General features: G+C 39.6%; 1 protein-coding gene across 2 annotated transcripts in view; it reads right to left on the reverse strand.

Annotated features, from left to right (window-relative positions):
• The window catches only part of MPPED1 (metallophosphoesterase domain containing 1), a gene marked incomplete at both ends in the record, with an annotated part of 76,896 nt that overhangs the window by 40,215 nt on the left and 12,614 nt on the right, over positions 1-24,067 (reverse strand). For both annotated transcript variants that reach the window (XM_081331377.1, XM_081331376.1), the window contains one exon: positions 16,473-16,694. In XM_081331377.1, the coding sequence (XP_081187503.1) occupies positions 16,473-16,694 (222 nt within the window). The remainder of the gene's footprint in view (positions 1-16,472; positions 16,695-24,067) is intronic.

A 24,067-nucleotide genomic window follows, 5' to 3' on the forward strand; every position in this document is an offset into this window, starting at 1 on the left:
AAAAACTATCATAAAAAAGAAATCTATCATTTCTCAGCTGCAATCTAATCATCTGGACCAGTCAGCTACCTAAAAGAAACATTCAGTAACAAGATTTCATTGTGTTCCAAGTTTCTGGAGCAGTCACTGCATCCATGCAGTCAAAATCCATGCTACTGCTAAGCTTGTAAGCCGCCCTGAGTCTTCGGAGAAGGGCGGGATATAAATGGAATAAAAATAAAAATAAATAAAATAAATAAAATGAAAAGAGAAGGCAAGTGGATCTCCTGAAGACTGAAGAAATCCAACATTCTTCTGCAATTTTTCTTCTGCTATCAATGTCACCAAATGGCAGAGGGGAAAACATTCCAACTCTTCCAAGCAGAACCCAGACTGCTATGATTCTCTGCACCGAGGGTGACCAATATAATTTATTCTGAAGTCAGAAAAGTAAAATTAAACTGCTCTCAGTTAAGCTTGCCTGCTGTAGCTCTTCATACTTTACAGCAGACATGTCAAACACAAGGCCTGGGCCGGATGCGGCCCGCGAAGTGGTTTCATGTGGCCCGCGAAGCCATCCTGGAAACAGTGAGGGAACGGCCCCCACTGCCTTGGCCCTGGCGCAGAGACCCTCCTTCTGCCAGAGACCCTCAGATCTGTCCCACTCCTGCCCAGGCCCCCATAGGCACCCTTGATGCGAACGATGTAGAGCTGGCCACGCCCACCCAGTAGGCCATACGCACTCTAGCCACGCCCACCCAGTAGACCACGTCCACCCTGGCCACACCCACCCGGCCCCCTGAGGGCAACCGCAATGCTGATGCGGCCCTCAATGAAATTGAGTTTAACACCCCTGATTTACAGATTCTCCATTAAATAAAGCAGCCTGGGGCGAATGCTGGAAGGATGCTCCAGGATAATCCAACTGATTCCATTTTCCACAATCACGTGGAAAGCATTTAACGTGTGGTTGTGAGACCTACCTCTGTTTTCATTCAGAGGAAAATGTGCCTTATAAAATTGGAAAATCTGCCTAATCTAGAATAAGCCAAGCCAAGTGGCATATGAGGAATATCTCTCTCCCTGAAGATTAACCTCCACGACTTTGCAGTTCAAGAATTTGATGGGCGTCCAAAATTCTAAGGAATGGTAGGTATTTATGTAATATACATATTTAAAATGCAAAAGGAAAATCTTAACTGGATCCATTTTCCAATTTAATATCGCTCATAAAGCTTTCTTATTTTTAAAAAAAAATACTAAAAGTAATTAGACCATATGGACAAGCTGCCTGCCAAGTTTTTTTTTCTTTTTTGTAACTCAGAGCTGATTTGAATTAAATGAGCAAAAAATACATTTGAAGCCATTAAAGTTCATATCTGATTGAATATGTGCTTGTATATGGGCATGCATGCATACACACACAGAGAGACATCTATAGTAGGAATGTGTGTATGTTATGAATGTATATATGCACAATAGCTAAAGAATTGAAGCTTCCACTGAAGGAATGATGAACCCTTTGCCAAGTTTCTGTTTTTAGTTGCAATCTTAAGCTAACTATAAATAACTTGGATTAATAATTCACTTGCATTTTATATTCACTCATTATGGGAGGCAAACACACACACACATACACACATGCTGTCATGCATCAAATTCAGACCTGCAAAACTCTTTGTGGTGGCCAAGAGAGATTTGGTAAAAGAAAACTTTCAAAAATAAACTACTTTGCAAACTGCAACATTTTATCCAAACTTTGGGGATATTGTGGAATGATCAAGATGTATATCACCACCAGGAATACAAGTATCCTATTAGGATCCATGGCGGAGGGGAGAGTTTCAAAATAGGTAAGAGAAACAGATCACAGAAATGAGTCAACTCTATCCATCTCTCTTCGAGGCCTAGAGTTGTCCCACTAAATAACAAAGCCTAAGTTTTAACCCATCTTTATGTTTCTTTTAAAAAAAGTCAAGATGGTGGCCTTGACTGCATGGCTACAGACGCCATTTTGACCTTTTTGAAACCATAGACACTGCTACAGGTTCATCTAATGTGAGTTGTTTTCTTGGACACAAATTGTTCCCATAAAACACAGCTGGAGATATCTCTTGTTTAACTGGGTTTAACGTTTACCAGTAAGTCAGGAGGAGAGGGGAGTCTGTGGAAGATCTATTAGCTCTGTGGGTTGATCTGACATTAGTCTTTAGATTGTATCCTGCTATAACTTCCTAGGAATGTCTCATGTGTTCAAGCTTCTTATTTTCTCTGTCTGATTCTATATGGTTCATTTGACATACTCTTGCAAAACTAGGGAAATCAATTATTTTCCTAAGCTCCTTTCACACTTCTTTCCTTCCCTGAGCGAACTATCCATTTTTCAATATTTTGACTTGCCTGCCAAAAAAAAATGGAATAGTTGTATTTTTAAAAATCTCAACACCTGAACTTTTTGCAAAAGAAAAAAAAATCTCCCTGTGCATAGAAAAGGGGGTGGGTTGGAAGGATGTGCAAATCAGGTTTTTAATCATTACGCAGTATAATGCAGAATTAAAGTCAATCATTCATCTGCAGCAAAAGCCTTCAACCCATGTCCTATTGAAGGCCATTAGTAAAGTGACCCAGACCTGAAATCTGAAAGAATACAGTGAACCTTGTTAATAAAAATGGTGATAGTTCACAAAGATTATTAGGTGTAAATAGAAATAGCAAGGAAAATAAAGCAGGAATGGTTAAATTGATTGTTTTATTCAAAGAAGAGAATATATTTAAGTACTTTTTCCACTTGGATATCATTTCTGGATTTTGTTCATGTGATGAAAAAAAATGAAATTTTGATTTGGCTTTGTCAATTAGATTTGTCATTATAGAAATGGCTAGTTATATAAAGGTAAAGGTAAAGGTTCCCCCGCACATGTGTGCTAGTCGTTTCCAACTCTAGGGGCCGGTGCTCATCTCTGTTTCAAAGCCAAAGAGCAAGCGCTTGTCCGAGGACGTCTCCGTGGTCATGTGGCCGGCATGACTAGACGCCAAAGGCGCACGGAACGCTGTTACCTTCCCACCGTAGTGGTCCCTATTTTTCTACTTGCATTTTTACGTGCTTTCGAACTGCTGGGTTGGCAGAAGCTGGGACAAGTAACAGGCGCTCATTCTGCTACGCGGCACTTGGGATTCGACCCGCCAAACTGCCGACCTTCTGATCGACAAGCTCAGCGTCCTAACCCACTGAGCCACTGCGTAGTATATAGTTATATACTAATGTGTAAAAGCAAAAGTTGAAGCTGGAGTGTTTTTATTCTGTACTGTGCTAAAAAGAAACAGAAGTCAATGCCTTTTCTTTCTTTTTTCCCTTGTATCTCACTTTTCTCTCTCTCCCCCCCCCTTTCTTTTTCCTTCCCCTAATTTCTTATTTCTATTTTTCTTTGTATTTTATATATTAAATAAATATAAAAGGTTAAAATAAAAAGTAACCCAGACCCTGGGATTCCTGAAGTCAAGGGACAAATTAATTGTGCCTTCATTTGACATGGAAACATAGAAACTAAAAACCAATTAAATCCTAGTTGGTCTTTGTTTAAACTCTAGTTATTTGCATATAGAAGAAGGGGACGACAGAGAACGAGGTGTCTGGATGGAGTCACTGAAGCAGTAGGCGTGAGCTTAAATGGACTCCAGAAGATGGTAGAGGACAGGAAGGCCTGGAGGAACGTTGTCCATGGGGTCGCGATGGGTCGGACATGACTTCGCAGCTAACAACAACAACATTTGTATATTTGCTGGTAAGTCTATTCCACAGAACTTCCTGGGTCTTGTTTTCTGGTAAATGTGTAAACTATTTTGTGATGCTCTACACTTTTTTTTCCCCTCCATTCAATTGTGTCTGATTCTTTGACCACTGCCTCAACAAGTCTGTGCAGTTTTCTTGGTAAGATTTTTTTCAACAGTTGCCTCCTTCTTAGGATTGAAAGTTACTGCTCAGGATCACCCATCTGGCTTCATAAATCTCATTGTCTCCCCATTTCTAGCCCGTTGCCTTAACCAAATAAACCTCACTGCATACATGTAGTCCCTCGACTTATGACCACAATTGAGCCCAAAATTTCTGTTGATAAGCAAGACAGTCAAGTGAGATTTGCCCCATTTTGCAACCTTTCTTGCCACACTTGTTAAGTGAATCACAGCAGTTGTTAAATTAGTAACACGGTTACTACAAGCCAGGTTGTTAAGGGAACCCGGCTTCCCCAATGACTCTGCTTGTCAGAAGGTTGCACATGATCCCGGGACATTGCAACTGTCACAAATACATGCCAGTTGCCAAGTGCCTGAATTTTGATCACATGACCGTGGGAATGCTGCAACAATCCTAAGTGTGGAAAACAGTCATAAGTCACTTTTTTCAGTGCCGCTGTAACTTTGAACAGTCATAAATGAATGGTCGCAAGCTGAGGTCTACCTGTATATTGAAACTTAAATCTAAATACACAGGTTACATTATAGATCTGGATTCAACCCATTAGTTTTTATGGCTTGGGATTTCACTGTTAGAGTGCCATTATTCTGTGGTTATATTTTCTACTGAAATAAATGGAACTTAAATATCCGTATCTATGGTTTGGATTGTACCCTATGGCAAAGCGTATGGTAAGTAAATGGGATTTATCCATGCATACACAACGACAGGACTGTACCCCAAGCACACTAATAAGAACAGAGGTCTTATTAAATTAAGAGCAGTTGATAGCAGGAGTTCTTTATAGCACAAACACAAAAGTATAACTTTAACTTAAGAAACAGATGTCTCTCACAAAATTAAACTTTTAAGGAAATGAGGGAAAAATAAAAGTGAAAAAATCCTTCTGGGGATTGTTCTTTCATTGTTGTGCTTTATGAAGTGCTTGGAAATGAAGCAATTTCTGATAGTGAAATTACAGATCTTATTCTGAATGCATCCCATTCTGCAAAACTACACATTAGTTCACTTTGAAAATGAAACTCATTTTCTTTTATAACTTAAAACTGAAACTACATGATGCTAAATGTTTTAGATGTTTTGTTATTTCTCTGTCTGTCTGACTGACTCATCTGTCTGTCTGTCTGTCTGTCTGTCTGTCTGTCTCTATCTATCTATCTATCTATCTATCTATCTATCTATCTATCTATCATCTATCTATCTATCTATCTATCTACATGGAGTGCTGGGGAAATACCTGAGGATTGGAAAAGAGCTGATGTGGTCCCCATCTTCAAAAAAAAAGGGGGGGGGGACCAGATCCAGGAAATTACAGACCAATCAGTCTGACATCAATGCCTTGGAAAACTTTGGAAAAGATAGAAGCAAACCAAATTATAACCAGAAGCCAATATGGGTTCATCAAAAACAGATCATGCCAAACAAATCTTATTTCATTCTGTGAGTATATTAATGGATCAATGAATTCATCAAATTTGCAGATGACACTAAACTGGTAGGAATAGCCAACACCCTAGAAGATAAGTAAAAATCCAAAAGGATTTTGACAGACTTGAACACTGGCCCCTATCTAACAAAATGAAATTCAATGTAGACAAAAGTAAAAGGCAAGAAAAACCAACTGTAGACGAAGGGATAGAAAGGAAACCATCAAATTTGTGGAGGACACCACGCTGGGGGTGGGGTGATAGCTAACACTTTAGAAGATAGATTAAAGATTCAGAAGGATCTTAACTGACTTGAACACTGGGCTTTATCTAACAAGATGTAGTTCAGTGGCAAGAAAAGTAAGATCTTCCACTTAGGCAAGAAAAGGCAAATGCACAGGTATATAATAGATGGTACCTGGCTCAAGAGTAATAACTGTGAGAGGAATATAAGCAACCTAGTAGACCACCACTTAAGTATTGGTCAGTAGCTGTGCTGTAACTGCCAAAAAAGCCAATGCATCCTATGGAGCATCAACAAAGGGACAGCATTAAGATCATGAGAACTTATAATACCAGTTAAGGAGAAATTTCCTGACAGTGTGAAAAATTAGTTTGCCTCCCACAGTTGTGGGAGCTCCATCACTGGAGGTTTTCAAGAACAGACTGGACAACCATCTCACCAGAATGTTATAAGGTCCCAGCAGCCGGGATTAGCCCAACTAGTCATGACACCACCGCCAGGACAGGCTGCCCTTCCAAGGAGAAGAGATCTCTGGCCGCCAGCACTAGGGGTGAAATTCAACGGTGACCCGAAACAACTGGCATTCTTCCTCACCCAAGTATGGAAGTAACTACATGCAGGAGTATGGGGCCCACTTACTGAATGACCTGATCAGAATGTGATGGCTGTGGAGGGAGAAGCCACTGAATGAATAGTAGCCCTCCATGATGACAATGCAGCAGAGCTGTGCAACTTTGATAGGTTCATGGCTGCCCTGAGAAAGCAGTTTGAGGACCTTCTCACTGACTGAAAGGTCAGGACCAAGATCAAGACCATCAAGCAGGGAAATGACCCGTTGCTACCTATGTCCAAGAGTTCCTGGCCTGTAGGCTGACAGACTGGCCCCAGGATATGCTGATCGAGTCCTTTCAAGATGGTTTGAGCAATGAAGTCTTCTGCACCTGCCTATCCAGGGGTGTATTATGAACTCTCCAGGGGTGGTATGTCTTAGCCGATGAATTGGAAATCAGTCTAGCCAGATACCACAGGTGCGTCAATCAAGAGCAATGACGATCCTTCACTATGGAGAAGAGGGAAACCTTGAGAACTGGGAAGTGGGATTACAGCCCTTGTCGCTGCTCCATCAACTGCTTTCATTGTGGCAAGGAAGACAACTGAGCAGCTGATTGCTAGATGCTGTAGGCGGCACTCAGCCCCATGCAAAACTTTGAGAAATGGCCCTCAGAGGAGTGGGGGTTGTTGAGTTCACCCCACTGCCAAGCAATGGGGAGGGAACTCTGGCTAAACTCCCCAACCCTGGAATGGAGAGCAACAGTGGAGCAGACAACGACGCTCTGGTAAGTCACCCCATAATACCAGTAACAATACCAGTAGAAGTGGTGATACTTTCTTCAGGGCACAGGGAGAACCTAATCACTTTACTGAATTCAGGCTGCACCAGATGCCTGGTCAGCCCTAGCATGGTGGAAAAACTGGGGATGCATCTCAGGGAACTAAGAGTCCCAATAGCATTCTGCCAACTAGATGGCTCAGTTAACTGGAGGGGGTGGGGAGAAACACAACCTTTGTCAGGGAGCCGGTGGGGATGAAAATGGGATCCCATGAAGACACCATCAGTTTTATTATAGCACCAGGCATGGACAAACCAATGGTACTAGGCTTAGCCTAGCTGAAGGTCCAACAAAAGTGGGCCAAGGGAGGGCTAGCAGAAAAACCGGCCTCGCACTGCCCATTAAGAAAGTGAAAGGAGAAAGTGCTGCAGGGGCACACGAGCCAGAAAAGGCGGTCTCTCTGATCCCCAAGGAATACTGGGATTTTGTTCTGTACCAGCCTGCTACCGGCCCTGCAGAAAAGGCAGGGACAATCCCTTTACAAACGGCAAGAGGCTGGAATAAAGCCTGCCAAATTTATTAACATAAAACAGACACCAACCATGAAACAGGAGCTATGAAACAGGAACTATCCAAGCGGTTGCCTTCAGCAAACCAGCCCTCCCACACATTCCCCTTAAATACAGCTCAGGGCGTGGCCTCTCTCTGCCTCCTTCTGAGGTGCCCCATTGCCTTCCTGTTTACTCCTGATTGACTGCCTCCTGCGTCGGGCGTCCTTGAACAGGGCCAGCTGTGGGTCATCTTCATCCACGCTGTCAGGCTCACACAGCTGGGTCTCCACCAGGTGGGAGGGGCCTGGCTGAGGGCTCTGCGGAGCCTCAAAGCCATCATCAGCAAGCTCTTCAACACCCCCCTCCTCCTCCTCTGAGTCGTCCGACCCAACTGCCGAACCCACAGGCTGACCGTGAATCACAACAGATTTACAGGAAGTATTCAGTGAATGGGATTCGGACATAATTCCCCCCCCTACCCCATCAGCCCATGGACTGCTAAACTACCCAAGCCAAAACTATACGCTACGACCCCAAGGGAACTGAAAGAACTTCTGGTCCTTTGTAGATAAAACCCTAGCTCAAGGTTTCATCCAACCCACAAAATCGCACATGGTGTCAGCCGTGCTGTTTCAGGAAAAGAAAGATGGGTCCCTCCTTTTATGTGTAGATTACTGTGGGCTAAACAGGTTATATACCCCTTAACACTAATGAAAGACATGCCAGCCCACCTAGCCAAAGGGCAAATCTTCACCAAATTAAGACCTGAAGGAAGCCTGCTACCAAGTACACACTAAAGAGTGGAAGACAGCCTCTAACTGCCCCTTGGGGTGTTTCCAATTTTGAGTGGTGCCTTTTGGGCTATGGGGGCACCTGCAGTCTTCATGCAACTAATTAACAAAGTCCTACATGAATACTTATATAAGGAGATCTTGGATGACATTTTAATTTACATTGGTCAGGGAGGTGCTGATGAAGCTCTGTGCCACCCAGCTATATGCAAAACTCTCCAAGTGCGAATTCTACAAAGACAAGATTATTTATTGTTTTTTACAAATAACTCAAGGTGGCATACCTTCAACATACCTTCCTCCTCCTCATGTTGCCCACAACACTATGAGGTCGGTTGGGTTGAGAGACAGTGACTGGCCCAAAGTCACCCACCTGGTTTCATGGCTAAGGCAGGACTAGAACTCATGGTCTTCTGCTTTCTAACCTGGTGCTTTAACCACTAGATCAACTGGCTCTGTCCTCTACTAGGAGGTAATGATTATTATTATTATTATTATTATTATTATTATTATTATTATTATTATTATTATGTTGTTGTTGTTGTTGTTGTTGTTGTTGTTGTTGTTGTTATTATTATTATTATTATTATTATTATTATTATTATTATTATTATTATTTAAAAAAGCCATTGATGCTAGCTCTCCAGTTTATTGAATTTGAAAACTCTCCTGTTGCAGCCATTCATTCTTGCTGACCAAATAAGATTTCTCAGATGCCACAAAACCTTCCAATCTGCAGAAAGGATGAAGGAAACAATATATTACAGCAGAGATCCCCAACCTTTTGGGCACCAGGGACCGGTTCCACGGAGAAAGGTTTTTCTGTGGACTGTAGAGTGCATGGTTTTGTGTGCTGCCTGCATCCCGCAGATGGGGCTTTGCTTATTTGTGCATGGCATGTCATGGCCCGGGGGTTGGGGACCCCTGTATTACAGAATGTGCACTTTTTTCTTATTTGGAAAATGTGATGTCTTCTATTGACATGATTACAATGAAACAAATTATATTGCTTCCTAGTAACGTTGAAGCCCATCAATGTACTGTAGTATTCAGATCAATATTTAGCATTAATAATCAAAATACATTTCAAGAAAGATTTGTTCTTTGGAACTTTCTACTGTGGGAACAACCACAAATATTTAACATGTCACATGTGATGAAATAAATATTTGACTTTAATTGATGCACATTTCAGTAACAGTCAAAATCTGTGCAATGTTGAGAAAATAAACAAGAGACAATTAATTAATGATAAAAAATGAAATCAAGGCCTTATTCCGAAGTGAACCTATCAATCTTGATGTTATATTTTTTTTGTGTGTGTGGAGGCAATCTTAATAGATAATGAAAGAAACATTAGAAAGGAAAGCGAAAGGAAGAAACACAGAGGACTAGCAAGTAAGACTTGGTCTGGAGCATTTCAAAGCAAACTAGCCTGATTCACATTTTCTGGACTTCTATGTAAATTAGATCCCAGTTATTCCCAAATTCTGCATTTTTTGCAGATTCTTTTTCCCTGCAGTATTCAGCTCAAAAATGATATTAAAAATTATTACAGTAGAATAATTTATTTATTAAGGAAATACGCATGTGAAAATGCATATTACCTAGAAACCATTAATACAAAATGCATGTTTTGGTGAAGTGTATATAACAATTTGTGTGATTCCCTCCCTTCTGCTTTTTAAGCTGCAGAATGAGGCAGCTATTTGACGGGCGTTGAGTCATGGCAACTGGACTCCTTTTGTTTTTGGTTTGAAATCTTTCCCTGTAGGAAAGGTTTCTTCAATCTGAGCGAAGTGGTTAGGGAGAACCCCATATATGTCCTCCAGCATGGTTTCATTTCTCGCTCAATCTGAATAGACTTGTAGTCTTCCTCTTAAATCTTTCTCCTAGGTGGGTCATTAAGTGTGACCTCCCCGGTAAACCTTGGAAGTGGACATGGAAAGATCAAGATCATTTATTGGGCTCACCAGAGAGGTTACTCTTAATGACCCACATTAAGAGAAGGATTTAGGACAGGGGTGTCAAACTCCCAACCCAAAGGCCGGACGCGACATCCGGAATCCACGCCCACCCCATTGCTGGCAATGGCAAAACTGTCCCGATACACTGCGCGACGTCATGTGACATTGCGAGTTTGACATGTCTGATTTAGGAGCAAGGACTCCATCTACTCACCTTATTCAGATCAGGTGAAAGATGAAAGCACCTTGGAGGACATATATTGCCCCCACCCAAGCAGCTGGAAAGCTACTTGGATAAGCAGTGAAATGTTTCAAACAAAAACAAGAAAAGGAGTCCAGATGCCATGACTCAACTTCCAGACAACTATATCTGGATGACTGAAAATCTTCATTGATATATTTGATGGAATGGACATAATTACTTGCATGCAAAACTGAAATGGACCAAGCCTGAATTGATCCCTATAATTCTACCTTGACTGACAATAAAAGTTGAAGGAAATGCTTTTATTATATATGGTTCAAACATTAGTTAGTTGTTTAAGCCATGACGCAGGGAACTGTTTCAATGGCAAGATGGGTGGCACAGAAGTTTAGCAACAGACAAACTAACAAATACATTTCCAAATCCTGAAGTCGTACTGCTAAATATGATCCTTAGGCTTACCAATTATGTTAGCATGTGAGGTAACCAAGACTTTTATCCCAGTTTTGAGCATATTAATCCTAATAATATACCTCCAGGGTTCAATTTACCCCGACACATATGGGTGACATACAATAGAATTAGAACGACTTATAGGGTGTGTGCCAATTCTTTGTATAAATGGGGAAAGACATCTTCAGCGCAATGTGATTGCGGGGCTCCCCAACAGACTATCCAACATATAGTGAGGGAATGCATTAATAGAAAATACCCAGGAGATTTTAAGGACTTCCTCTGCGTAACAACAGTAGCTACTGACTGGATTTCCAAACTCAACATCAAACTCTGAAATGTTATTTCTGTTTTCCTCTTAGGCTTTATTACTGCTTCTTTTTAATTGTTTTAACTGTTTTAACTTGTAAATATGAAATGTTTTTAATATTGTGTGTGACCAGCCATATGCTAAATAAATAATACAAGTTGTGTTACTGCATTTATGGAGCCAGCTGGGGGAAAAAAGTAAAGTGCCAGGGAAAACGAGAGGGAATTAAATTTCTACCTCCATCCCAAACATTATCATAAATTGTTTAATGCTATTCTTAGTTATCTAACTGGACTCTGACAGTTGGAAGATAAATAAAATTCACAAAACCACAGTGGAGAGAGAACAAGCCTGAAAGCCTTCAACAAACCTACAGATTTTTTCTAAAAGGTAAACTTACAGTTTGACCTCTAGCTCAATTTCTCATCTAAATCTGCTGGGCTTAGCTTTTCCAGGATTGGCCAAGGTTGGACAGCTGCTAAAAGTTGCTGCCAAATGGTAACTCCTCCTATGATAGGATTTTTGTTGTTTATCAAGAAGATTTTTCCACTTTTTCAAGAAGACAATTAGGGCCATTTTTTCAAATGGCTTACTGGAATATAACTACATTTTTAGCATTTCTCTTGGCCTACTAATCTAGTCACTTGGTTAAAAAAAAGAGGCAATGCAATTTGCCCAGCGTGATTTGGCTTTAACAAACACTTAGCTGACTTCTAACAATCATCTTGTTCCTTTTTAGACATTTGCAAACCCATGACTTGATCATCTTTTTCTAGAATTTCTTCAGATACTGATGTCAAGTTGACTGTGCTGTAGTTGTTTAAGTTCACTCCTTCTTTGAAAATGGAAAAAAACATTAACTCTTCTCCACTCTTGGCTTGAGACTTCTCCAGAAGGCCTCAACGATTATATTCAGTGGTTCTGAGATGATCTAGACCAGGGGTAGGCAACCTCAGCTCTTTTATGACTCATGGACCTCAACTCCCAGAATTCCTGAGCCAGCCAAGCTGGCTCAGGAATTCTGGGATTTGAAGTCCATGAGTCATAAAAGAGCGGAGGTTGCCTACCCCTGATCTAGACTATACAGCACCTAGAATTCTTGAACATTCTAGAATTTCTTTCGCTCGGGTACATGAATAACTGCAATTATTTATTTTGAAATCTAGAGTGAAGTCCCTTATACATTATTCAGGAAATAATTAAAATATTATATTCTTAAGATAATTTAGCCTCCTCAAGTGGTATCAATTTCTGAAAGATGGCAATACGCTCCTTTTGACATCCCAAACAACAGCCTGGTCCTCAGTCACATTTGCCAACCCCTTTTCCTTGAACTTCTGATATATCAGCCAAGATTCCTTGCACACACACAATGGCCATAACCTTATACTGTTGTAAATCTAGTCTTCTCCAAAGTCTGAGCAGAACTTGTCAGATAAAGAGGAATCATTGTTTTATTGAAAGCAGGTCAGGTGTCACTTGAGAAAGGAGTGCTTCCTCATCATATCTGCCATCATTACTGTATTTGAAGAAACTGAAGTTGTGTAACATTTTTTATTCTTCTAGTAATGCAGAATATATTTTTTAAAGTAACTTACAGTTCTATATTTGATAGTGCTTTTCTCTAGTTTTTGCTGCATTTGTATTTCCGTGCCCATTATTACAAACTATGGAGACAGCAAGAAATATACCAGAATGCCCACAAATAATAATTTAAATGTGTTCCACAAAATTAATACTAAACATTAAGTAGGTAAAATTATATCTGGTGATGATACACATTCTCCTCACAATTGGGAAGCCAATCTTACCTTTGCACTGAAAATCAGTGCACACAGACAGATACACAACCAGCTTGGAATGTGGAATTTCCACCCAGCAGGTATATACAGAGAAAACACAAAACAATCTGGCTAATTGAAATAAAAGAATACATTTAAAGCCTACAAGGTTTTAAATTTATAAGATGCATGGCAATGAGCAGGTGGGGCCGTTTAACACCAACAGTAGGATAGTGAATGCCAATTTTCAATCTTGAAAATTTCTATTGCATTTCATGATTTACTCTCACTTAGAAATACATACTGAGATGTGTGCATGAGATCTGACCACAGATGTCCACAGGAAGTGATTTTTTAAAAAAGTCAAATTGGTGGCTACAATGGTGCTACTGAAGCTCATTTTTAAATGTGCAACACAGGAGAGCTCTGATTGTTGTCATTGTGGTCACCATTTGGACTTTCAGACACTCTGGGGTGACTGTGATTTCTTTCTGCTTCCTAGTCTGTTCTGACTTCCAATTTATTTACAAAGCTACTGCAGAACTGTCTTAAGCTTACATTCTGTTAATTTATTCCTCACAACACACATATTCACATCACCCTCTCCATAAGTGGAAGTGAAGCTGAAGTGTGGCATGTAGTATTATCTATAACAGGGGTCTTCAAACTTGGCAACTTTAAGACTTGTGGCTGAGGAATTCTGGGAGTTGAAGTCCACAAGTCTTAAAGTTGCCAAGTTTGAAGACCCCCCTGGTCTATAACAAGCATGGAAAGAGCAGAACAGATCTAGGAAAGGCTTTGTGGGGCTGGAAAACCTGTTGGAAGCCTCTGATTCAATTGACTCCTTCAAGCCATTTTGATCCATGAATCTGTTTTGATGTGGTGGTTTGATCCAAGGTCAATGGAATTAAGGCATTCCTGAAAAATTTTGCACACGATTTCTGATATAACCTTTGGTTATTCAGACTTAGCATGTACAGACACTGCTGGGGAGGTAGAGCTGTTAGCCTGAGATTTTCATTATAACAAAGCTGAATAATTTTGTCAGGAGAAAGAACGACGGATAGTGCATTTCAGCCCCATCTGATGATCACAATCACAAAAGAAATTTTATTTAATCACAGTTCCACCTCCTGAGACTTTACCAGCTACTTCAAAAAGGCTTTCAATATCAACTTATACCATATATTGGATTGTTTTTAAATCGAAGTTGCTCACCTAAAAAGGATCAAAATTCTTCATTCAGTAGAACAATCTGTGCTGTCTTCTTTTTGGCACTGTGTGGGCCTATATTGCGTGAATTTTTCCATTTGTTTTATGAATATATATATATTTTAAAGAGGATCATACATTTTACAGTTTTATTACACCACAGATTTTTTTAAAGTAAAACCTGCTGCTTTACAGGTATTAAATGTTATTTTAAATGGGGGAATTGGGCTTAGTACAAAATTCCCTTCTGAACAAAAGGGATCAATAGAAAGATTTCTTTCAGCAAATGCTAATTTTAAGAAAGGAAATGTTATTCTACTCAGCCTAGAAAAAACAACTACAGATTTTTTTTAAAGAAGCAAGCTAGATAATTTCAGGGTACTCAGTGCAGAAAAGAAATGAGTGACATTACTGATATGAAATAATATCTGAGAAATATCTGTCATGCAACAGATAGCTTCTTAAAAAGATCCAGAAGACAACACAGGACAGCTGAGGGTATATTTCAACTGATCCCCTACAGATCCCAGATCTGGCTTGCTGCATTTCATGAGTTTGTGGTTCAACTCTACACCCCTTTTCCTTCTGAAGATGTCTTTTAGGACCACTCTCAGCATTTGAAAGTGGCCTTAGCATGAAGTGTATTAGCATGAAGAAACAGCTCTTTTCAAATCATTAAAGCAGCCATATCCTTTTTCAAGAGTTGGACCATTGTTTTTTATTTATTTATTTGTAAAATTTATTAGCTGCTCATCTTACCACTCAATAACTCTGGGCAGCATACAATATTAAGTAACTTAATTAAGTTTAGAATGTGGTCCTGGTTATCAGCATGTGCAGATTCTGACAACTCTTTCACAGGGTCTGTCTGAAACAAAGCAGCAGCACATGGATGGATGTACAGAGCTAGCCAAGGATAACATTTGATGTGGCCATACAGGATTTGCAAAGGATGCAAATGACACCTACAAAGAATCAATTTAGAACAGCTCTTGAGGATACTAGGAGAGGATGTAAATCTCTGACACAAATTCCTTCACCCAGTTATAGTGATGGAAGGATATGATAGTTTAATCGAGTCTTTGCCTCCATGACTAATAACTGCTCTAGGAATGGATCTGCACCAAGGAATCATTGCAGGCAGAAAGTTTAACCCCTCTCCTTTCCATTAGCATTTAGCCAAAGAAAACATTGTAATATTGTAATGGAAGATGAATTTCAAACATAGCTAATATCTCATCTACTTTTGCCTAGGGGCATTATTAATAACATCCCATGCTTATGCCATAATAAATCTCATTTTGTTTACTGTAATATGGCTTAATATGCCACTGACTTCATATGAACTGAATTCCACATAAGCTTTTGGAATCAAACATTTTTAAAACTGAGAAGTGTAGTCTGATTCAAGGAAATATTGTACGTAGTACTGGATCATTGGCCCCGCTCATTGCTCATTGCAGCATTTCCAGATTATATGTTAACTTTGGTCTAAATCAAACAACTCTAGAGTTTCTACTTGGAATTGGCTATGGTTTAAATCTGGGTTGATGAAGTGGGCATTACATTCTATCTGTGAACATTAGTTAATTTCTCTTTCCTTCAATGAACTAATGAAATGGAAATCAATCAAACACTACTTTAATTTGCTAGTTAATGATTTTAACTAATTTTAACTTATTAGCCTTTAGGTCTGGGGAAAGAACAATTTCTCTGCAGTTGGAAGCATCCTTTGAGAGGAAATACAAATTACATCAGAGGTCCCAACCTTTTGGACACCAGCGACCGGTGCCATGGAGAAAGGTTTTTCCGTGGACAAGAGGGGATGTGGTTTTGAATACTGCCTGCATCCCGAGGATGGAACTTTGTTTGTTTGTGTGGCCCACTTGCTGGCATGCTGCAGACCGGTGCCGGTCCATGGACCGGAGGTTGGGGACCCCTGAATTACATAACAGGGCACTATCACTACAAAAGAGACACATCTGTGTATATGAAAGAAGGAAAAGCAATTTTGGAAAAATGGATCTGCCAACTGCAATTAACAGTGTCTATATGTGTCTTTACTTTGCTTGATTAATCAGGGGCATCTTTTTAATTAATTAAAAGTGTTTGAATCCATTACTTTCCCAATCAATATCGGTAATCAACATTGTACAGTGTGGCTAATGCCACTGCTGCTGTATAACCATTGAAATACAAACAGGAAATTTCTTCATTCATCAACACAATCAAGCTTTTAAATGCTTACCATGGAGAACCATATATCCTGAAGCCTCTCACCGTTACCTCTGAATCTTGCAGGTATATGCAGTTCGTTAAGAGAGATTGCACATTTTCGTAACTTTCTGGCTTCAGTTTAGATACTGAGGGAAAATAATAAAAGTCCTGCTTGATTAAGTCTGCCATGAACTCTTGATCGAATGTCAGCTCATGATTACCTGCTATCACAATCTTGTATTCATATGGTAGACTACCTAAAAAGGAGAAAAATAGACATTGTTCAATGTGGCATTTGTGTTTTTTAAAAATGACATTAAACTATGCCAGTCTTTCCCAATGCTTTTTTTTCTAAAAAAAAAGGTGCCGGAACTCAGAGGTGCTGTCACTGGGAGTGATGCCGGTGTCTTGCTATGGCGTTGCTGCCCGCCCTTTGCACCCCCGCCCCTGCGGCTCGGAGCCACATGCCGCAGGGATTCCCCTCCCCACAGCCGCCGTGGGGATTCCCTTCCCCGCAGTTGCCATGCAGTGGCCTGTGCTGAGCCCCCACCCGGAGCTGCTCCGAACCCCGACCCAGAGCTGCGTTCCTCGTGGCGGTGGTCTCCGGCGCCAAACAGCCTCTTTCCAGCCACATCCAGAAAAATTTGTAACAAACATTGGAATTCTCAAGGCCATGTTTGATATTTCCCAGCAATCTGTTACTGGAAGGAAAAAGCAATCCCTGCTGCGTTACTGATCCCAGAGAAGCATTTGCATGTATGCAGATATCCTTAGGGTGCCATAGTTATGGATGAGAACTATTGGTTGCAAAGTTGGCATTTCTGGATGTAATACAGATATTTTGACTTATTTTTGTTTCTTTGCATGTTTGATATTTTTTAAAAGAGGCATATGCTACTGACTACGCTTATGCACATATGTAACATCTTTTGCTAGGATACATGACCACTGCTTGTCCAGAATGTGAAAAGTGAAAGATTGTAACTAAACAAAATTTCAATGTACAGATAATACCACCAGAAATTATTTTAGCCTTTTTAATAAATGTTGTTATTAATGTTAAGCTCACCATGGAAAACATCATATATTGTTATGTATATACTAGGTTAATTATTTAAAGACTGAAGTGCAACATAACTAGATTCTAAATAATCTATTTTTCAAAACACACAACAGTCCAAACAGTAAAAGTAAAGTCCAAATTAAGAATATTTAATTCTTAAGAATTGTTTAATTTAAAGTGGTTTAGTTGTAATAGATGGTTATAGATTCAAGATAGTTTTCAAGAGTGTACAAAAGATACTATTTTTGTAGCATCAGCTAAATTAGACATATTACACTGAGAAAAATGTTTCTCATTTCTTTCCTGTTACCTTTATTGATTTCATTGCAGAGATGTTAACATAGGAAATAGATTATTTTGTTATCTAATTTTACCTTCCAAAAGACAGAAGCAGATGAAAAATGTGAGGTTCTTTCCTGTTGGCTTTTTTGAATTAGCTGTTTTAGATTCTAAAAGTTTAGTTCCTAAAGAAGTAACCTTGTAAATAATTTTAATGTCCTCCTCTAGTGCAGGGTAGGCAACCTTGGCTCTTTTATGACTCAAGGACTTCAACTCCCAGAATTCCTGAGCCAGCATGGCTCAGCTTGGAAACCTCCCCTCACCATGGCTGGCTCAGGATTTCTGGGAGTTGAAGTCCACGAGTCATAAAAAAGATCCAAGATTGCCTACTCCTAAAGCCAATAGAGGGAGCTTTTTTTTGCAAAACAAAAGGTGCCAGAATGCTGTTCTGAGCATTCTATGAGAATATGCTGTGTGATAGAATAAGAACTTCCAGAATAGACACTTTATCCAGCCAGGAAAGTCTAGGAACTTAAATTCATTTAAGTTAAATTCAGAAATTCATTTATTCTAAATTGTGCTGAAGATGTATCTGGACACTCGAAAGAATGACTAAAAATGAAAAACACCATACTTAGAATTAAGATTGCACTGGTGAAGTTAGGCAATTATACATTTTGCATTAATACCTTGCTTTTTCTCTAGAGAACATGCAGTGAATTATGTTGGAATACCCCTTCAGTTTATCATGTGTAACCCTAAATAGCTTGAGGGTTGTCAGAAAAAACCTGGGTCTTTCTCATCTAAGCTTCACCACTACCTTAATTTGAGCTCTCATACAATGAGCCAAGATAAAGTGATTGGGATAGTGGCTGTATATTTTTAAATACGTGATCAACCTACTTCACCTGCATATTGGTGCCACTCTTATTCAAATTTTGTATCAACATGGTGGGCCATCCCCTCGACACAAACGTTCACTTTCCAACATTTGTTGGAAGTCACATCTATATTCTACTCAATGCAGAGGTTGGAATAATACTTTCAAGAACGTCTAATGGCTTTAAAACAGCACTGAGAGAAGGAAGACAAGTTCAGAAGTCAATTATCAGAAAACTAAAATCATGGCATTTGCTAAAAGGCCCAAGAGCCACTCCTATAGCATAAATGGACACATGAGTGAGCAGGGCTCCTGTTTCAAATCTATGGGAATAGTCCTTCCTTCTGCCAGCAGTAGGAAACTCAACGGGGACTTATACTGCTGAAAATGCAAAGAGGAGAACTCATCTGTTATCTTTAAATTCCTCAAGACAAGATGTGGGCGCTATAAATCTGCAGCATTCAAATTATTTGAAGACAAGCCAATAGCACAACTTCCTTATGGTGTTCAGCTGGGCCTCCTCCCCAATTTTGCACAGTTAGAACTTGTTCAATCCAAATTTCTGAGATTGGCCCTTCAATCCTCAAAATGTATTGCTAGTGATACCCTGAGACTGGAGACAGGCCTCATGAAAGTGGAAGTTAGAGTGTGGATGATCATACTCAACTACTGATTCAAACTATTCCTTCCCCCCTCCTTGACATCTCCTGACTATGATGGAAGATTTTCAGTCTAACATACAAGAAAGCAGTGGCAATTCAAACCTTATCCTTGGACTTCTTTCCCAAGTCTTCTATTCAGCAGGTCAAAGCACTCATAAAAAAGTGTGTAGCAGACACAGAGTGCCAACTGGATCTAGCCAGATTCCCAAACTTTATTGCCAGGGAATCAAACAGGTACTCTCGGAGGCACCCTATGGCAAACTTAACTAATCTTGAAGTACCTAACCACTAGCAGAGCTTTACTCTGGCACACTCTCATGCCCTTCCCTCAACTGAGAGACAATGCCCTTGTGATTTTAGGCAAACAGAAACAACAGAGTATGTACTCCTCCAGTGCCTGTATTGCACAGACGGTGGAAACAGCCTTATCTCACATTATTGCATAAATAGCCAGGGCACCCAGGATAACTATATGATCAATTTAAATATTTAAATGAATTAAAGTTGCTTTGCAGCAAATGATTTCTTTGCTGCAAATCATCGCATTCCCTTTCAGATACACTGAAGTTACCTGAGTACTTTTTAAACTTCAACATCCCACAGCTTTTTCACATATGTCTAGGATACAGGTTTTGAGCTGCTAGTCTTAAATCTCTGACATATGTAAAGAAGTATGCTAAGTTTATGTTAATAACTTTATCCCCATTGTTATTTCTAAATATTTTTCAGCCATCTAAGATACCCATCTATCAAACATAACTAGTTTAAGCTAGCTGGTGTTATTGCTTCAGTGAATGTATTTATGTGGGTTATTTAAATAAATTCCTCTAAACATACAGTTACATTTATTATAGTGACAGCTGCAATCAATATGGTGGTTACAGATATGCCAGGTTTACCAATTAACAACTCTGGTTCTGATGACTTTGCAAAATAGTTTTCCTAGTCTTTCCCACAGGCATTGGCAACTTGGGAAGTCTCCTTTTAACATAGAGAATCATGGGATTAATTCCCCTTACCAAAATATTTAGTCACAATTTTTCAAACAGACAAATTTGTATAATTAATAATCTTTGGGCAGTTTATTTTTATCGTTTTTATTTTTACAGTTTTTATGTTATGTTTTGTTCTTTCTTTCTTTGCATCTGATTGGCACTTAACACCTTTCTCAATCTGGGTGAACAGAAATGATGAATATTAATAAAGTATTATTAGTGTCATTCTTAATTATAATTTGTGTTAAGACAAGACAGTTTCCTATACTTCTGAGGGCTCATCCACAGATACTCCTTGTTCAGGTTTGAGAATAGTCCAGTAATTGTTTCTAGAAGACAGTAACAGACAACACTGTCCTCAACTAATTCCTGTCCTTGAAGAAGACATTCTTTCTCTGTTCTATATCAGAAATACTTTTGCAGGCACAAGCAGCGTGAAAGGATTCTTTCCCACAGTGGATTGGTGAAACTCAATTTTTTTTTACAGGTTTATCTTTCGATTGGTGGAAAGCTTGTAAGCCGCCCTGCTAAGCTTGTAAGCCGCCCTGAGTCTTCGGAGAAGGGCGGGATATAAATGGAATTAAAATAAAATGGAAAAAAAATAATGGATATAAATGGAATTAAAATTAAAAAAAAATAAAAAAGTGGTCCCCACCCCTTTCCTTTTGTTTACATGAAATGGACAAGCGTCCATCCAATTTCTCCTTCTATGCCAAGTGAGGGGAAGGTTAAATGGTGGTATTTTCTTTCTTTTTTTAACTGTCTACCAGTGGAAGTTCCAAACTGAAAGTGTCCAACACAAAGGGGAGTTAACGGAGGGGGAGAGTTATTTAAAAATCTATCAATGAAAACCACCATCTCAAAGACCCACTCACGGAAAGAAAGCCATTTTTCCTAGCATAGGCGGGAAGGACAAAGAAGCAGATGAATTCACTAATCGGGACCATGGTAACTACCATCAGCGTGAAATGATTGGTCAGTGTTGAGGAATGGATTGAAATCTAGACCACAATTCACAAACTGTCTCCATTTCCATCTGGTGCCAGCGAGGCAAACAAACCGCTTAAAACAGCTATGCAGAACAACCCTACCGGAAAAGCATGAGGAAGCCTTCCAAGAGGGAGAAAACAAATCCTACACGGCGAGCTAAATGAAATCCACCCATCCCATTGAAGTCAATGGGAAGAAGTTGCACAAATATCCCAAGGATGTCTAGTGAAAGATATATGCAGGCTACTTCAACCCAACCTGGCTGGGGGGTGGAACCCCATTAATGTGACTGTTAAATCACGCAAAGGATTTTGCTGTATCACAGAACTTCAGAGAATACATTTAGAAGGAAATGGCTTTTCCATTCTAGTTCAAAAAAGAAAAGATATAGAACTTTTATTCATCTGCCCTTGCAATCACAAGTATCCCCAATTTGCTACAGCTACTTTCAGCTTAAGATGATCATATAGTGGGGAAGGGAGGTGACCATGTTTGCCCTTTCTCTGCACCGAAGCACAATTTTCATACTAGTTTATAGTTACCGTGCTTCAGTGCAGACAAAGATGCTTCTTCTAGTTGCCAAAACCCTTTGCTGGGGCACTCCATTCCATATTCTTCCCAGTGTTCAGTTTATCTTTCAACAAATTTTATTTTTTTACTTAGCCACTCACATAATTAAAAATAAAAAAATAGTTACAAATACACAGCTGACATGGAACTCATTAAAAAGTAATTGAATAGCAATAGCACTTAGACTTATATACCGCTTCACAGTGCTTTACAGCCCTAAGAGGTTTACAGAGTCAGCATCTTACCCCCAGCAACCTGGCTCCTCGTTTTATTGACCACGGAAGGATGGAAGGCTGAGTCAACCTTGAGTCAGTCAAAATCGAACTGCTGGCAGTCGGCAGAATTAACCTGCAATACTGTATTCTAACCACTGCGCCACCAAGGCTCTTAAATTGAAACAATTTAAAACTGTGTGAGAGTATTTATTCAAGATATTTATGGCCAGGGTATCTGACGAATGTCAAAAATGGGGTGGGGCTTTGTACACTTGGCTATGGCCACCTTGACTTTTCTCACTGCCCCACAGACCTCCCCTCCCTATTGCTTTGTAGCTCCTGAGGATGGGTCTTGCCTCTGTCCCCTGTTCCTGGCTGTCCTCTCCAACTGTAATTTGGTCACAATTTTTTATTCAAGGTTTTAGTAGTGTCTGTAAAGGTTTACTAGGTTTTATTATGTCTCCTGCTTCTATGCTTTTACTGTTTTACATGGGTTTTCGCTGCAGTTATTTTAAATCAACAGCTACCCGGAAAAACTTGCACCGATCAAAAAGAATATGCGTGTTTGAAAGCCAGTTTTGGAGTAGTGGTGAAGGCATTCGGCTGGAATTAGCCAGCTGAAGACCTATGGGCCAATCACTCTCTCTCAGCTCTAAGGAGGCAATGGCAAATTACTTCTGAAAAACCTTGCCAAAAAACCTGCAGGGACTTAACCAGATAGTCTTCCCAAGAATCAGACAGGACCAAACGAAGGAAAGAAAAATGTGTAAACATTTACTCAAAAGTAAATTCCACTGTACTCTTCAAAATGTACTCTTGGACATGAACACAGACATTCGGCCTTAATAAGTACATTTTATTAATGTTTAATTTCAATTAATTATGTCCAGATTCCTGTTACGTTCATTAAAATTGGTAGCATTTAATCTGGGCTTTACCGAGTCATTTTTTACTGGACTTATTCTAAGTGTGGCTAGTGTGACTCTATCCAATATACTGATAGGAAAATATAAGAATCCAGCCTAATATTGTATGTAAAATGCTTAAAATCTAAGTTAGTATTTTACAATACTTTTGACAGACGTTATGACCACATTCTCATCACATCCAATATATATCAACCACCTAGACGGCGGATGGAAATGCAGAGATGAAATTTATTTATAAGATTTATACAGTCTTCTGTGCTTTGTTTTTTTGCTTCACTCTTCTTTTCCATGGCTAACTCAGCCTGCTATCAAATTATTTTCAGGATGTAAACATATGGCTAGCATGAATCATTTCCCATTGTTTTGCTTTGAGGAATAGTGAAACTTTCATCAAAAACTTAAAAAGCTTAAGTAATTTTCTAAATTTTATATGCAGAGAATAACAATGTTTGTTAAACAGTGGTTTTTCTTTTTATAGACAAAGTTAATTCAAGGATAAAATACTTCTTTTATGTTGGTGGAATGAAACAGGAATTGCAAGATGAAGCAGTATTGTAAATAATTATCAATCCAGGTAGTCCTCAACTTATGACCACAATGGGAACCAAAATTTCTGTTGTAAGCAAGGTGGTTGTTAAATGAATCATGTCCAATTTTGCTACTTTGTTGCCACAGTTGTAAAGTGAATCGCTGCAGCAGTTAATGAATCATAAGGACATTAAGTGTATCCTGTTTCCTCCATCGACCTTGTTTGTCGGACGCTGGCTGGGACAGTAACAAATGGAGATCACACGACCCCAGGACAATGCAACTATCATAAATATGCACTGGTTGCCAAGCACCCAAATTCTGATCACGTGACCGTGAGGATGCTGTGATGGTTGTAAGTGCAAGGATCAGTTGTAAGTAACTTTTTTCACTGTCTACGGAGATTCTCAGTCATCCATGTCAAAATTGAACAGCCCTCACTCAACAGAGGGGGAGGGACACAACATCATCTATCTCCAGTCTACAACAAAGTCCTTTCAGCAGTTCCAAGAAGG

The sequence above is a fragment of the Vipera berus genome, assembly GCF_964194415.1.
Source record: "Vipera berus genome assembly, chromosome: 6".
In the NCBI taxonomy this organism is placed as follows: domain Eukaryota; kingdom Metazoa; phylum Chordata; class Lepidosauria; order Squamata; family Viperidae; genus Vipera; species Vipera berus.